The 15198-nt window shown below is 38.0% G+C and overlaps 1 protein-coding gene and 1 long non-coding RNA gene across 2 annotated transcripts; one reads left to right on the top strand and one right to left on the bottom strand.

The window, feature by feature from the left end:
* Window positions 1–611: 611 nt before the first annotated feature.
* LOC138667175 (uncharacterized) lies at window positions 612–1514 on the bottom strand. Its single transcript, XR_011318624.1, has 3 exons — window positions 1378–1514; window positions 1180–1260; window positions 612–899 (listed from the first exon to the last, which is right to left on the bottom strand). It is a non-coding gene; the product is annotated as an uncharacterized lncRNA (long non-coding RNA).
* A 3053-nt stretch (window positions 1515–4567) lies between these two features.
* On the top strand, window positions 4568–6395 carry LOC138666238 (interferon lambda-3-like). Its single transcript, XM_069754472.1, has 5 exons — window positions 4568–4708; window positions 5256–5333; window positions 5439–5582; window positions 5705–5785; window positions 6049–6395. The coding sequence occupies exons 1-5, from the start codon at window positions 4568–4570 to the stop codon at window positions 6136–6138; spliced, it is 534 nt and encodes a 177-aa protein (XP_069610573.1). The 3' UTR covers window positions 6139–6395.
* The last annotated feature ends 8803 nt before the right edge of the window (window positions 6396–15198 follow it).

Below are 15198 nucleotides of genomic sequence, written 5' to 3'. Positions count from 1 at the left end.
GCATCACAATCCTGCTCATACTTGTCTAACCTAACTAGGAAGGAGTAAAGTACTGCAGTGCGCATGCGCGGGGCTCTTTGACCTTTCCAGGGCAGATGGGTTGTGTTTCAAGGAATTTTAGTGGAAATTATTCCATTAGGGCTTAGACACACAGCACGATCCTTGGGTACTCGGCTGGGCTAGTCCTACTTTGGCAAAATCACTATTCGGCTGCCAACTTGAATTCAGCATACACTATAGAATTGCCTTTACTCACATACACACATTTCCTCCTGCTAAATCTCTGGAATCATCCCAAGACAACATTCACTTTTTATCCACTTCTCAATCGGAGCTTATCTTTTCCCCATAGTTTTAAGAACAATAGGTAAATTAATTTACTTTTATTAAAATTATAATTATTTTTTAACAGAAAACCTGAATACAAATAAAAATAAATATAAATTACATATTTAAAAAATACATAATAATAAATATACATTTCAAAATATCAAAATTAAATAATTACATACATATTAAAATAGATATAAATAAATATATTGTGAAAAATATCAAAAAAATACCAAATTATGCATATTTATGAAAATTCACAAAGACAACATTCATCTCCTATTTGATCTTGATGTTGAGACTTTACGACAGGTGACTGTAGATAAGCTTCTAATTAGAGCTATCGTGTATTGTCCTCATTAGTTCTTCACAAAGGGTATCAATCATATAAAATGGAACAAAATCACAGAGTTGTTAATGGAAAATGTTCCACCATTTGAAGGTCGTCCTCAAGACTTGCAGACTTTTATAAAAATATCTTTGCAGTTACTTCCCTTGAGCCCAACATCCAATATCTTCTACCACCAGCGAGATAAGACTGAGGCTTCCTGGAGACATTGCATAGATTCCTACAAAATAATATGAAAAATGTTTATTATGCTTGCTATGTATTCAGCATTACCTATAATTTCTCCTAGTCTATATGCCATTGGTTTCTTTCTTGCATCCATGTTCTGTTGATATTCAGTTTTATAATGTTATCAAATTTAGTCTCCACTCAGAACATTATGGGGTCGCCCAAGTCAATGTTGACCCTCATCTACTGTTCATGTCCAGGGTCAATTATCTCCTCCACCAAAAAAGACAGGATGCTATTAGTGCATCTGTAGATTAGTGAAGGACATTTACCTCTTCTGCAAAGTCCTGGAGATGGTGCAGCCATGGCTTCAGCTCATCAGAAGGTGTTTTACTGTGTCCTGGTGATTCTTTCTGAATGTGAAAAATGCAAGATAATGATTAGTCGTGCGTCAGTATTTCTAATATCAGTCACGAAACATAAAAGCCCAATCCATGAAGTCAATGAACACGAGGGCCATATGAACTTACACAGATCAAAAGATCTTCTCTGATTTTGAGGAACATCCCGAGTGACTGTGATGCCAGGTCGGGTACAGCAGATGTGGACAGATTCGCCAGAACTTCTGTAGTTACAGTAACTCGCTCGAGTGTCAGAATGAGGCGGTCACTGGCCTGTAGAAGGGAAGAAGGGGAAAATATTAGGTGCTTCTAAATATATAACTAGGTGAGGAGGTAAGGTGGGTTTTATTTTCAAGAACTATTTCAAGGCCAGTAATGGAATAAAGTGTCAGATCTATATTTACCTTTAGTTCACATACAGATGGCTTGTGTCTCACCATTTTTCTGTAACATTTGATTGCACTGGTGGACATGGTCTTCTCCTGTTGACAGATAAAGTAGGATTTGTTTTAGATGTACATGGATACAACGTATTACAAAATAACTCATCCAGAATATACTACCATACAGTGTAATAATTGACGCCTACTGTATAGAGTCAAAAAGTCAAGAACAAACCATAAATGGATCATCTCAACGTGTACTAGATTAACAGTGGTACTAATCAATTACTCAATTTTACCTGCAATATTTCCACTGAAAGTTCTCAAGTAAAACATAACGGAAAATATTAGATTAACTGTCTTTTACACTTGCTTTGGTTCTTCACTTGTAACAAACACATGTGAAAGCACCCTGACTCCTGTCTCTATAGATGTGCATCTATAAAAAATAATAATTACCTATGGAGCGCTCCTGGAGACCCACCATACCCGACGCGCGTCCCCTGGACGAAGCATTTCATTGCGAAACGCGCGTCGGGTGTGGTGGGTCTCCAGGAGCGCTCCATAGGTAATTATTATATCATATACACTTTGTATTTACTTTATACTGTGCTTTCTTTTACCCATTTTCCTCTGCATGTATGTACATGGTCACTTGGCACATATGTCATGTATTAGGATTTAGTTATTATTATACTCGGAGTGTGCTTCCTGGACAGCCCACCTTCTTTTCCTGTGCTGTGGATTTTATCTATCACTGTTTACTTTTTAAGAAATTTTCAATAAAGTATATATGGTTTTTATTTGATATTGTGTGAAGGATGGTTTTCTTGGTGTTTCATAGTTGTTTATCCTCTTCATGGTGCATATATATAGGATACATATAGGTGTTTTATAAAATAAAAATAAAAATTAAAACAATGCCTTTTCTTACATGTTCATTCTGCAATTGTTTAGTCATCCTCATGTTTGCAGAAGATACTGATTGATATCTGGACATGGGGCAGCGTCTCCGGTGTGGATGTCCGGTCACTACGACAAGTACAAGACTGAAGATGACCAATCTGATGTCCATGGCTGGAGTATTGGAGTATTTCTTCTCTTCCAATGGATCTGTGTGTAAGATATAAACATACATAGAACATTATTATTGTATATAAACTTATCGTGTAGACGTCCACAGCACTAATATTCTGTACAAACATTCAGTAGAAGATGCTCACCTGCCCGTTTGCTTTGCCTCTCTCTGCTGCTTCGAGCTCTGACTTATGTCTTCCCATGTTTCTCCTTTTATGCTTCAATCTGCAGGAGAGAAATTTCTTCATTTTCAGGATGTGGAGAAAACTTCGCTCTGCAGTTGGAATTCAAGTGACAGAAGTCGTGGAAAACCCTTACAACTTTCAGTTTCCTTGGTATGTAGCTAGGAAGATAACGTCAGGTAGCTGGGAGGAGACTCCTCCACGACTACAGGTGACTGAAGGAATCCCTACTATATACAGAGATATTTTGTTTATCAATCTAAAACAGATAATTCGACTGTTTATATCATCCATGCTCCCATCACTCAGTAATTTTGTCATGTTGCTAAATGTAATATCTCTGTATATAGTAGGGCTTCCTCCTGTCACCTGTCGTAGTGGAGGAGTCTCCTCCCAGTTACCTGACGTTACATTCCTACCTACATACCAAGAAAACTGAAAGTTGTAAGAATTTCCCATCACTGTAGACACTCTTCTCATGTCATTTCAATTCTGAACGTAGAAAGAAAATTTCTCCATGAGACTGAAATATAAAAGGAGAAACATGGGAAGACAAGAAGCAGAGCTGAGAGCAGCAGCGGATCCCAAGTCAACCGAGCAGGTGAGCATCTTTTGTTTGGTTCATTTTGTTTTTGGTTCAAAAAGGAAAAGACACCGCATAAAAATATGCATACCTAAATATCATATAGTATAAAGAAAAGTTTATTGAGACCCAAAAGACTTTTAAAATCATTTAAAACCAATAGTGCACTATAAGCAAACCCCAGGCAATAATATGCCAATTCAATACACAGCATTGCACATAGATCACTATTTGAAGGTAGGACACACATGGTATCCGAAACCACAGTGATATTCAGAACAATATATTTCTGTAATACCAACTATACACTTTTCTAATGAGATGTATACTTTATGTATCTAGACTACAAAAAATGTCCACATGTGTGCCTATAAATCCCCCCAATGGAGAAGAAAAGTACAACCCAAAGTGATGACTCAGCATTTAATGTTATTTATTCAGATATCTATTTTCAGTCGGTGAAGGACTATAGACTAATGTCAGATGAGTTTTAAAAGTTGACTCTTTATATTTTTGAATGGGTGCTACTTGCCTCTAATATCAGCTCCTACAGGGTATCGTCTGCTATCTTTACACGATAGGGATGCAAGATCATTGATCAATCGACTTCTGATAATGTGTTGATTGACCATTGTGCTGTTCCTTGTGGCTTGTTGACCTGCAGAGCAGAGAATAAACTATGCTTATTGATTAACTTATTTGATATGCCTGAGGAGGTGGTGATAACGAACTCAGTTGAGGGGTTCAAGAGAGGCCTGGATGTCTTCCTGGAGCAGAACAATATTGTATCATATAATTATTAGGTTCTGTAGAAGGACGTAGATCTGGGGATTTATTATGATGGAATATAGGCTGAACTGGATGGACAAATGTCTTTTTTCGGCCTTACTAACTATGTTACTATGTTACTATGTTACTATATGTGCATATCTTTATGTGGTGTCTTTTCTTATTCTCGTATATGCAGAATAGCAACAACTTGGATATTTTCATGATGAGTTTATGCGTAATAAATATGTTCTATATTTTATTATTGTATACACAGATTCATAGGACGAGAATAAATTATTCAGATCCCCACAAATACTTCAGCCATGGACATCAGATTCCTGATCTTCAGTATTGTTCTTGTAGCAGTGACCGGACATCCACACAAAAGACGCTGTGCCATGTCCAGATATCAATCAGTATCTTCCGCTGACATCAAGGTCATCAAACAACTGCAGAATGAACATGTACGAAGGGAAATTTATATTATTTTTATAGTTCTACATCTATTTAGTCAGAAGTCAGGAACTAAGGGTGCTTTAATATTTCACTTACCTTCACGTTCCTGGGTCTCGCTGGGCTTACATTTTACCCCCCCCCCCTCAAAACCGGAGGCGGACATACAGACATAGTCTACTATGTCCGAATATCTTCACCTCCACGGCCAAATATTTGCCTCCAGTAGGTCAATACGCCCGAAAATTATGAACATCAGAGCGCATATTTGCTCTGCCAACAACATTTTAGTGTATAGTTGGTACAGATGTTCAAATTGGGATTGATGATGTGAAGATAAGGTCAATGTGAAAGCACCCTGTAATATGAATCCATAAAGGAATTGATCCCTCTTTTCAATTAAGAATTTATAATATACTGTATGGTGGTTTTTAATATTGTGGTTCCTGACTTCTGTATAATATTCACACTATATAGAAAGATATTCGTGATGACTTTATATTCAATGCACTTAACGTTATGTAAAGCTTCATCAAATTCTGCTCAATCTGTCCACAGGAGAAGAACATGTCAACCAGTGCAATCAAGTGCTACAGAAGAATGGTGAAACACAAGCCATCTGTGTGTGACCTAATGGTACCACTTTCTTTCATAAATGTTCTGTGAAATAAAATGTTCTTACATCCTAATATACTTGAGGAACAATTCTTAGACAAATATTTTTCTTATTTCTTTCTTTAGGCCAGTGATCGTCTGATTTTGACCTTGGAGCGAGTTGCAATGACTACAGAAGTTCTGGCGAATCTGTCCACATCTGCTCTACCCGACCTGGTATCACAGTCACTCGGGATGTTCCTCAAAATCAGAGATGATCTTCTGCTCTGTGTAAGTCTATATGGTCCCCTCTTTATCTTTACTATTTTCATAGTTCATGCTTTGATGTTTTTGTGCTAATACTTTACTTATTGACCCATAACTTATCGTAATCTTGTATATCTTGTATTCAGAAAGAGTCTCCAGGACATAGTATAACACCTTCTGAGAAGCTGAAGCCATGGCTTCACCATCTCCACCACTTTATGAAAGAGGTACGTATCTTACAGTGAAAAGTAGAAGCATCATCCTGTCCTCTATGCCGAAGTAGATAGGTGACTCTGGACACATACAGTCGATGAAGTCCTTCTCATGTCTAGAGAGGTTCATTTTTACAATGATCTGTACTACATAGACAAGACAAAAAAGAAGAAAAAGAACATAGAAGGCAGACAGACGAGATAACAGGAAGACAATATATTTTGTTAATGGTGAATTCTCAACATTCATATTAATCACATTACATATTATTTTGTAGGCATCTCGTCAATGTCTCCAGGAGGCTGTGTTACACAGTCTCATCCCATTAGTCGTGGAAGATATTGGATGCTGGGCTCATGGGAAGTAACTACAAAGAAGTTTCAAAGAAAAAGCGTAACACTACAAGATGTCCTACAAATGGTGGAACATCTGCTATGCTAATCACCAAAAATTCCCTTCCCTTTCTCCAATGATTCATGATCATTTTGAAGAACTGATAAAGAAAATACATGATGAAACCAATAAGTTAATACTACAAGTGGATTTTCAGTCAACTGTCGAGGAGCTTCAAAATGCAATCTCAGAGTCAAGAAGAACATCCCGCTATGGACTTTCTTAAACATGAATACTACAGAAATATTTTTATAATTTAAAATATATATTTATTAATATTTATTTTATTACATATATAATTATTAATTTAAGTTATTGTATTTATTTCTATTCTGTTATTCTACTGAATAAAACTACATTTTTTATGCAACAAAAGTATGAGTTCATGTATTATTCTTAGACTTTTTTCAAAAAGTTGAGCTTTGTTTGACAACTTGTTAAAAAGTGCATATTGATTTATTGAGAACCCCACTAAGCTTATAGAGGTATAAGAAAGACATAAAAAGTGAGCATCATCTACACAATATGAACATTAGGAACCACAGACCCACATATTCGACAAAGCACATTCAGCAGCTGTGCGAAAGCAGAGCTACTGTACATAGCTGTCTTGCAGTATGTCGTATTCTCTTGAGATTGAGCTCATGGGCAAATTTTCTGACATTTTCCTTTGCAATTTGCTGGTGTAATTCAAATTTCACTGTTGTATTAATGATGACAAGCTGTCCTGGCTGAGATGCAACAAAACAGGTCCAATCTACCACCATCATGTTTTACAGATTGTATGGAGTTTATATATTGCAACATAGTGCTTTTCTTTCTCCAAACATAACATCTCTCCTGTATTTCATGTCAACATTGTTCTAATACCCTTCTGAATTGTCCAAGTGATGTCTATCAAACTGCAGAGAGACAGCAATTGTCTTTTTGGATCACAGCAGCTTTCTCTTTACAATCCTACCATGTATAACAATGTTGTTCAGGGTCCTCTTGATGGTGGGCTCATGAAGATTAACAATAGCTCATGAGAGAGAGGCCTTTAGTTGCTTAGATGTTATCTTGGGTTCCTTTGTGACCCTGCAGACAATCATACACAGAGTTCTTGGAGTTGTCTTTGTTTGTCGACCTCCTCTGGGAAGTGTAATTTACTCCATTTGTATAGAATGTGTCTGACTTGGATTGGTGGGATTCAAATACTTTAGAAAAGGTTTTGTAACAATTTCCCAACTGATGATTATCCCCATGCTTGCTCTGAGGTACTCAGATATCTCATTTGTTCATGCCATGATATACTCTCACAAACATGTGTTGTGAAAACTAGACTTTGAAAGATACCTCTTCTTTTAAGAGAAACTGTCACAAGGCCAAAAGTGGAAAATTTTGCTCTTTTTTTTATTATCTCCGCTCCCATACGTATTTCACATTTTATTTTAAATATGCCACATGGTTCCATAAAATATGGGCATTTATGTTTAGTAGTAATTTATATGATTTTTAGCATTGCACACAGGACTCACTGAGGGGGTTATGTTGCTCTACATTATTACCCACTGAGCACCACTACCTATAAGTTCCTTGTCTCTCAAAGTATCTGGTGGACTTCCAAAAAAAAACAAAAAAAAACACATTTTCATGGGAGCTGCAAGATTTAAATAAGATCAAAGATGTCGCACTTTTGACTTAATGGCTGATACTCTTTAAATATAACAGGGCACCCACTCACACCTGATTGTCAACCTATTGATTGAAAACATATCTAACTTCATCTTTACAATATCTGCTAATCCTAAAGATTCACATAGTTTTGACACTCACATACAGGACATGATATTGGATTGTTTTCATTATTTTAAAAAATTATAAAGTTCTATTGCTTCTATTTATCTACTTTTAGAATATATGTGAAAATCTAATGTAGATTAAAGCCAATTTAAAAATGTATGGAAACATTTTAAGGGGTTCTCAAACTTTCAAAGACAATTGTATATTACTCGGTGACAAAGGCTAAAAATGGGATGACTCCAGCTAAACCAGGTATATTTTAACTTCTGTAATGTCTGTGAAAAGAGGGCACACTATGTATGAAAAAAGGATCTAAGTAGAGAGGTTACACACGCTAAGTGCCACACAAACACACTATATGCTCCCAGAGGAGCATTTTATGATCTATAATTATATGTTTGCCAGCTTGGCACTCTCCACAAAGTGAAACTCCCTTTAGATGTCAAATCAGAGACCTTTCACCGAACTAAATCGAATCTCTTGCTTTACACTGAGGAGGGGCAAACACCCTGAAATACATGTGAACAACTAGATTCCATGGTTTGGCTTCTTATCCTAAGTCTTGTGGCAAGGCTCAATTAGGGTCAGTATTTACTTTTATAATTGCTACATTCAATAGGTGGCGCAAGAATCTTCCTTTCTGAAGAAAGAGTCTACTGAATTCTTAATATTCCACACACATTTAATGTTACACACACAATCCATGCTATACACACAAACACATCATGCTCCATGCTATATGCTTCACATTCTATGTTTCAACCACCTACACACACACTGTATTTTGCAGCTGTATGTCATACACACAGACGAGCATGCTAAGTCACTGTCGGCCAGGTTGTACCACTTTCGCCATGTTACGCACTGGACATATACAGTATGTGACCGAAAATGTCAACTCTTCCCACAAAAAACAAGCACTCACATGTCAGTAGAAATATAAAAAAATTATAGCTTTCAAAATATGGCAATGCAAAAACTTGCTTTAAAAAAAGCATCTTTTAGTGTGACAGCAGCCAAACATAAAAAACTTTATAAATCTGGTATCGCTGTAATTGCACCGACCCGAAGAATAAAGTTATCTAATCATTTATACCGCATGAGGGTCGGCATAAGATTAAGTAAAACCAATTCTTCACCCGCTATTAATTTGTTCATTCCTCCTCACAAAGATCACAGTAAGGCTCGGAGCACATTTATCCTGCGCTCTACGCTGAGCGCTTACATTGAGGATTCCGTGTAAATCTCTGAAATACGTAATTCAGACTGAACCCTATAATGAGGCAGATGGGGATGCTGTGGATGCCATCTATTTTATGATCTGGTAATGTCTGTCTTTTTAAGTGTGCATAAAAGCGCGGTCGACCAAAGATTTGTGCACCAAAGAAGGACACCGCTGAACAGAGGCCAGAGAGAGTGCAAAGTAACTCTGCTGCCTCACTACAGTGAATGGATCCTTCACGGATTTCATCTGCATCATGTCATTCACAGATTTAGATGGAATCCCTGATACAAGTGCTCAGCATTGAGAGCAGGATAAATGTGGTCCCAAATGTTATGTAAAATGTTCCCAACTATAGCTTCTGCTCAATCCACAAGAAAGAGAAACTAAAAAAATGAGAAGCAACAATGCCCAAAAAGTAAAAGGTATATTCTTTATTGAAAAACATGCTAAAACATGTTAAAGCTGAAAGAAAGTGCAGAAGTGCAATTCAAGTCACCACATAAATTACTGACCTATAGTGGTCAATCAGAGCAGGGAAGCAATTTTAATGCTAAAAAAGCTGAATAACAAGAAAATAAGTCTATTAGAGTGCACAAAAGGTTTATTGAGACACCAAAGAGGAAGATTATGAACTAAATTAAATTTCCACTGCATAAATATAAAGTGCTAGTGCATTAAAAATATTAATAAATAATATTAATAAAAAGAATGCTTAGAAAGGTTATTAGTGCAAAGCAAGAATATATGCCTCCATATGAGTAATATGGTATTCATCAGACTTGGAAAGTAATTATATCAGCAATGACAGTGACAGGACTTTGAAAGTATTAGCCTAGTGTCACTATCATTGCTGACATAACTACTGTCCAAGTCTGATGAATACCATACTATTTATGCATACTTTAAATTTGTAATACACTAGCACTTTACATTTAAGCAGTGGAAATTATATTAAGTGCATAATCTTCTTTTTTGTCTCAACAAAACTTTTTTTTGCACTGGCACTCTAATAAACTTATTTTCTCGTTATTCTTACTCTATTATTACTCGCTATTTTTTAGCATTAAAATTGCTTCCCTTTTCTGATTTACCACCAGCGGTCAGTAAATTATGTGGTGACTTCAAATGCACAGACACTTCTGCACTTTCTTTCATCCTTTTTAACATGTTTTAGTGTATTTCTCAATTAAGATTGTACCTTTTACTATTTGGGCTTTGTTGTTTTCCATTTTTTTGCTTTCTCACAAATTTATGGAACTGTCCACTACTTACTTTTGGTCTTGCATTTGTTGATATCAATCCACAAAAATGCCCCCTCTCAGGTCGGACATCTATCAATGGAAATATAGGGGGCTTCCACATTAGTGGTAGTACAAAGGCTTTGGAAAAGTGCTACAGAATCTCACCCCTCAAAAGAAATCCAGAAAATTCTACACTTCCAAATTCAAATCCCCCTCCCTTCTGACCACCAAAGTGTACCTAAACCGCAGTTGGCATCCACTTTTGGCATTTCTGTAGCTATGAGAGCCCGCCTAATTTACAGGTGCATGCCTCCAGAAGCACAAGCTGGGTACAATACACTGGACACTACAATGTATAGGCACTACACTGCCAGAAGCAAGCTGCAATGAATGTTGTTGAGTGAAAATTGCAAATCTGCCAAACACCCATGGAGTGAAAATTGTCACTACACCTGTAGATAAATTGTAATTTCCAAAATGAGGTCACTTGAGGGGGGATTTTACTCTTATGTCACTTCGGGGCCCTATATATGTAACATAGTAACATAGTAACATAGTTAGTAAGGCCGAAAAAAGACATTTGTCCATCCAGTTCAGCCTATATTCCATCATAATAAATCCCCAGATCTACGTCCTTCTACAGAACCTAATAATTGTATGATACAATATTGTTCTGCTCCAGGAAGACATCCAGGCCTCTCTTGAACCCCTCGACTGAGTTCGCCATCACCACCTCCTCAGGCAAGCAATTCCAGATTCTCACTGCCCTAACAGTAAAGAATCCTCTTCTATGTTGGTGGAAAAACCTTCTCTCCTCCAGACGCAAAGAATGCCCCCTTGTGCCCGTCACCTTCCTTGGTATAAACAGATCCTCAGCGAGATATTTGTGTTGTCCCCTTATATACTTATACATGGTTATTAGATCGCCCCTCAGTCGTCTTTTTTCTAGACTAAATAATCCTAATTTCGCTAATCTATCTGGGTATTGTAGTTCTCCCATCCCCTTTATTAATTTTGTTGCCCTCCTTTGTACTCTCTCTAGTTCCATTATATCCTTCCTGAGCACCGGTGCCCAAAACTGGACACAGTACTCCATGTGCGGTCTAACTAGGGATTTGTACAGAGGCAGTATAATGCTCTCATCATGTGTATCCAGACCTCTTTTAATGCACCCCATGATCCTGTTTGCCTTGGCAGCTGCTGCCTGGCACTGGCTGCTCCAGGTAAGTTTATCATTAACTAGGATCCCCAAGTCCTTCTCCCTGTCAGATTTACCCAGTGGTTTCCCATTCAGTGTGTAATGGTGACATTGATTCCTTCTTCCCATGTGTATAACCTTACATTTATCATTGTTAAACCTCATCTGCCACCTTTCAGCCCAAGTTTCTAACTTATCCAGATCCATCTGTAGCAGAATACTATCTTCTCTTGTATTAACTGCTTTACATAGTTTTGTATCATCTGCAAATATCGATATTTTACTGTGTAAACCTTCTACCAGATCATTAATGAATATGTTGAAGAGAACAGGTCCCAATACTGACCCCTGCAAATGTAGCCCGCAAACTATTCTACGATAATTTGTTATGCAAGAGTCAAATAGTACAACTACATATAGAGTATTGCCAAGTTCACCAGAAATTGTATGACTAAATTTGATGCCATTTGTAGCCATTTCCTTGAGCAACAATGTAAAATCTAGGGCTAAAATAAAATTTTTGTGATAAAAATGTACAGTAATTATATTTTCTTCCCCGCCCAATGGTGTACGCTTCTCTGACACACTTTTTGAGTCAATGTAATTACTGCACCCCTAGATGAATACTTTGAAAGGTGTAGTTTGTAAAACGAGGTCACTTGTTCCAGCAAAATGTGCACTACAATATGGCACTCCTTCCATTCGAAGCTTTCCACTGTGCCTTAATGCCTTAAAAGTTGTTTTCGACCACATATGAGGTATTGACACACTCAGGAGAAATTGAATAACATATTTTGTGGTCCATATTCTCCTATGATTCCTTTTGAAAATTGAAAGCTTGAGGCTAAAGTAACATTTTAGTGGAAAAAATGATAATTTTCCATTGACTCGCTTGAATGTTAGAAATGCTCACCACTAGATGAATTCTTCAATACATGTAGTTTCCAAAATGAGGTCATTTTTGAAGGGTTTTATCTGTTTGTTTTTTTCATGTCAGGGGCATTTGAAATCTGTTCCAGCCAAAATTGCGCTCCAGAATTAAATTGGTGCTCCTTTCCTTCCAAGCCCTGCCGTGTGCCCAAGCAATTGTTTTGCACCACATATAGGGTTCTGTGTACTCAGGACTAATTGTACAACAATTTGTATGGTGCATTTTCTCCTGTTACCCTTATGAAAAAGACAAAACTAGGGCTTAAGAAACATTTCTGTGGGAAAAATATATTTTTTCCTTTTTACGGCTAAACATCACAAAATTCTATGAAGCACATCAGGGGCTTTTCAAACATGGCATTGACGTCTGCCAATTTTGCCTGACCTTCCAAGCCCTGCCATGCTCCCAAACTGTAGTTTTCCCCATATATGGGGCATATTAAGGAGAAATTGCACAACAAATTTTGGGGTCCAATTTCTCTTGTTATTTTTGTGAAAATAAAAAAAAATTGGGGATAAGGCTGGTTTCACATTTGCGTTTTTTGCCGCTGCGTTTTAGCGTAAAAAAACGCATGCGTTTTTTTCCTATACTTAACATTAAAAACGCATGCGTTTTTTTTGCATGAGTTTCGCCACATTTTGACGACGTATGCGTCATTTCTATGCATTTGTTTTGTTGCAGAAATGCAACATGTAGTAATTTCTAGCGCCGTTTTTTTGCGGCAAAAAAACGTATTGCTTTCTATGTAAACACATGCGTTTTTAAGCACATGCGTTTGCATGCGTTTTAATAGAAAAACACAAGAATACACACTGATAAGCCACCCCCCAACCCTAACCCTAACCCTAGGGATCCTAACCCTAACTCTAAAAGTTAGGGTTAGGAACCCTAGAGTTAGTGTTAGGGTTAGGATCCCTAGGGTTAGGGTTAGGGTCCCTAGGGTTAGGGTTAGGATCCCTAGGGTTAGGGTTAGGGTCCCTAGGGTTAGGATCCCTAGGGTTAGGGTTAGGGTTAGGATCCCTTAGGGTTAGGGTTAGAGTTAGGATCCCTAGGGTTACTAGGGATCCTAACCCTAACCCTAGCTATTTCTGTTTATAGTGGGTTTTCTAGTTGATTTTGATGATTGGCAGCTGTCACACACTTCTCATCATGCGTTTCAAAAACGCAAACACAGGAAAAAACGCATGTAAACGCGTCAAAATGCAGCGTTTGTTTTAACACATGCAAAAACGCATGCATCTAAAAAATGCAGCGTTTAAACGCATTTAAATTTCATCACATGCGTTTGCGTTTAAAACACTGCGTTTTTAAACGCAAATGTGAAACCAGCCTAAAGTAACATTTTTGTAAAATATTTTTTTCCCTTCCACATTACATTCATTCCAGTAAGACACCTGGAGGATTAATTAACTTCTTTGAATGTGGTTTTAAGCACTTTGAGGGGTACAGTTTTTAGGATGGTGTCACTTTTTGGTATTGTCTATCATATAGACCCTGTCAGGTGCCGGGATTCTCCCACTTCACGGGGTAGATACCAAGCCTTGTCTGCCTCTGCGGTCTCCCGTTCGGCTCCAGCCGCATTAGGGACTGCTCTGGAAAGACGTCAGTCTCAGCATCTTTCTCAGACTCTGGCTGTTCGCTTGGTTACTGCTGGCCTACCAGCCAAAGCTATAGTAATCAGCAATAAGCAGCAGCAAACAGACGCTCCAGAGGCTAAGTCCAGAAATCACTGTGCTGAGCATGCTCGTGAGGTGGCGACTTCTCATTGGTGGTCGGTCATCAGCTGCTCGGGTGATGTGGCAGTTCCGGATTGGTCCTCGAGCAAGGTCCTGTCTGACTGTACTTAAGCGGAATGTATAAAAGGTTCTCTGGAAAAGCCGGTGTGCTAATATCATTTATGTCTTGCATGTTGGTGGATATGTTACCACTCTGTGTGTGCACGTGTGCTGCTTCTAACACGGCGGCTGTGTGACTAGGCAGGCAGTGTAGGGTGGGAACTTCCCCTTGGCTTAGCATCTGACTCTGGGTGGCTCAAGTTGTGTGTGCGGTTAGCACAGCCGAGTGTCAGAGCAAGCACAACCACCAACCTACACTGCCCTGGGGGGTAGCTATAGGGACCCCAACTAGCATCATTACTGCTTTACTCCTGTGACGAGGGTAAAGATCAACAGTCTGACTTATCAAAAATTCAGTTGACTTCACAAAAAAGTCAAATTTTGGACCCCAACTAGCGTCCTTACTGCTTTACTCCTGTGACGTGTAACAGGGTAAAGCTCTGAGTGCTTTCTTTCTTAGTGCCACTCTGTGGTGTAACAGAGCTAGGTACTTTGCACTCTGTTCACACTGAGTGACCTTTTACTTGGTGTGTTTATAGTGCTAGCTCGCAGCTTTGCTCTGCCATTGTTCACCAGCTGCGGTTTTCCATCACTGCACGGTGGACCCCGGGTTGCAATCGCACTTTATCATAATTTATATTTAGGGCGATTCACAAAACTTAACAGACCCCTCAAAGTAACTTCAAATGTGATGTGGTCCCTAAGAAAAAAGTTTTGTAAATTTTGCTGTAAAAATGAGAAATCGCTGATCAAATTTTAACCCCCATAACTTCTTAAGCCCAAATATTATGTTTCAAAAATTGTTTCAATGTAAAGTAGACA

Source organism: Ranitomeya imitator, chromosome 2, assembly GCF_032444005.1.
Source record: "Ranitomeya imitator isolate aRanImi1 chromosome 2, aRanImi1.pri, whole genome shotgun sequence".
NCBI lineage: Eukaryota > Metazoa > Chordata > Amphibia > Anura > Dendrobatidae > Ranitomeya > Ranitomeya imitator.
The sequence above is the reverse complement of the archived record's forward strand: the minus strand, read 5'-3'. Positions and strand labels throughout refer to the sequence as shown.

Coding starts and splice junctions, on each gene's coding strand:
- LOC138666238 (XM_069754472.1), top strand. CDS start 4,568: ATGGACATCAGATTCCTGATCTTCAGTATTGTTCTTGTAGCAGTGACC. Junction 5,334..5,438: donor CATCTGTGTGTGACCTAATG/GTACCACTTTCT, acceptor TTCTTTCTTTAG/GCCAGTGATCGTCTGATTTT. Junction 5,583..5,704: donor GAGATGATCTTCTGCTCTGT/GTAAGTCTATAT, acceptor TCTTGTATTCAG/AAAGAGTCTCCAGGACATAG.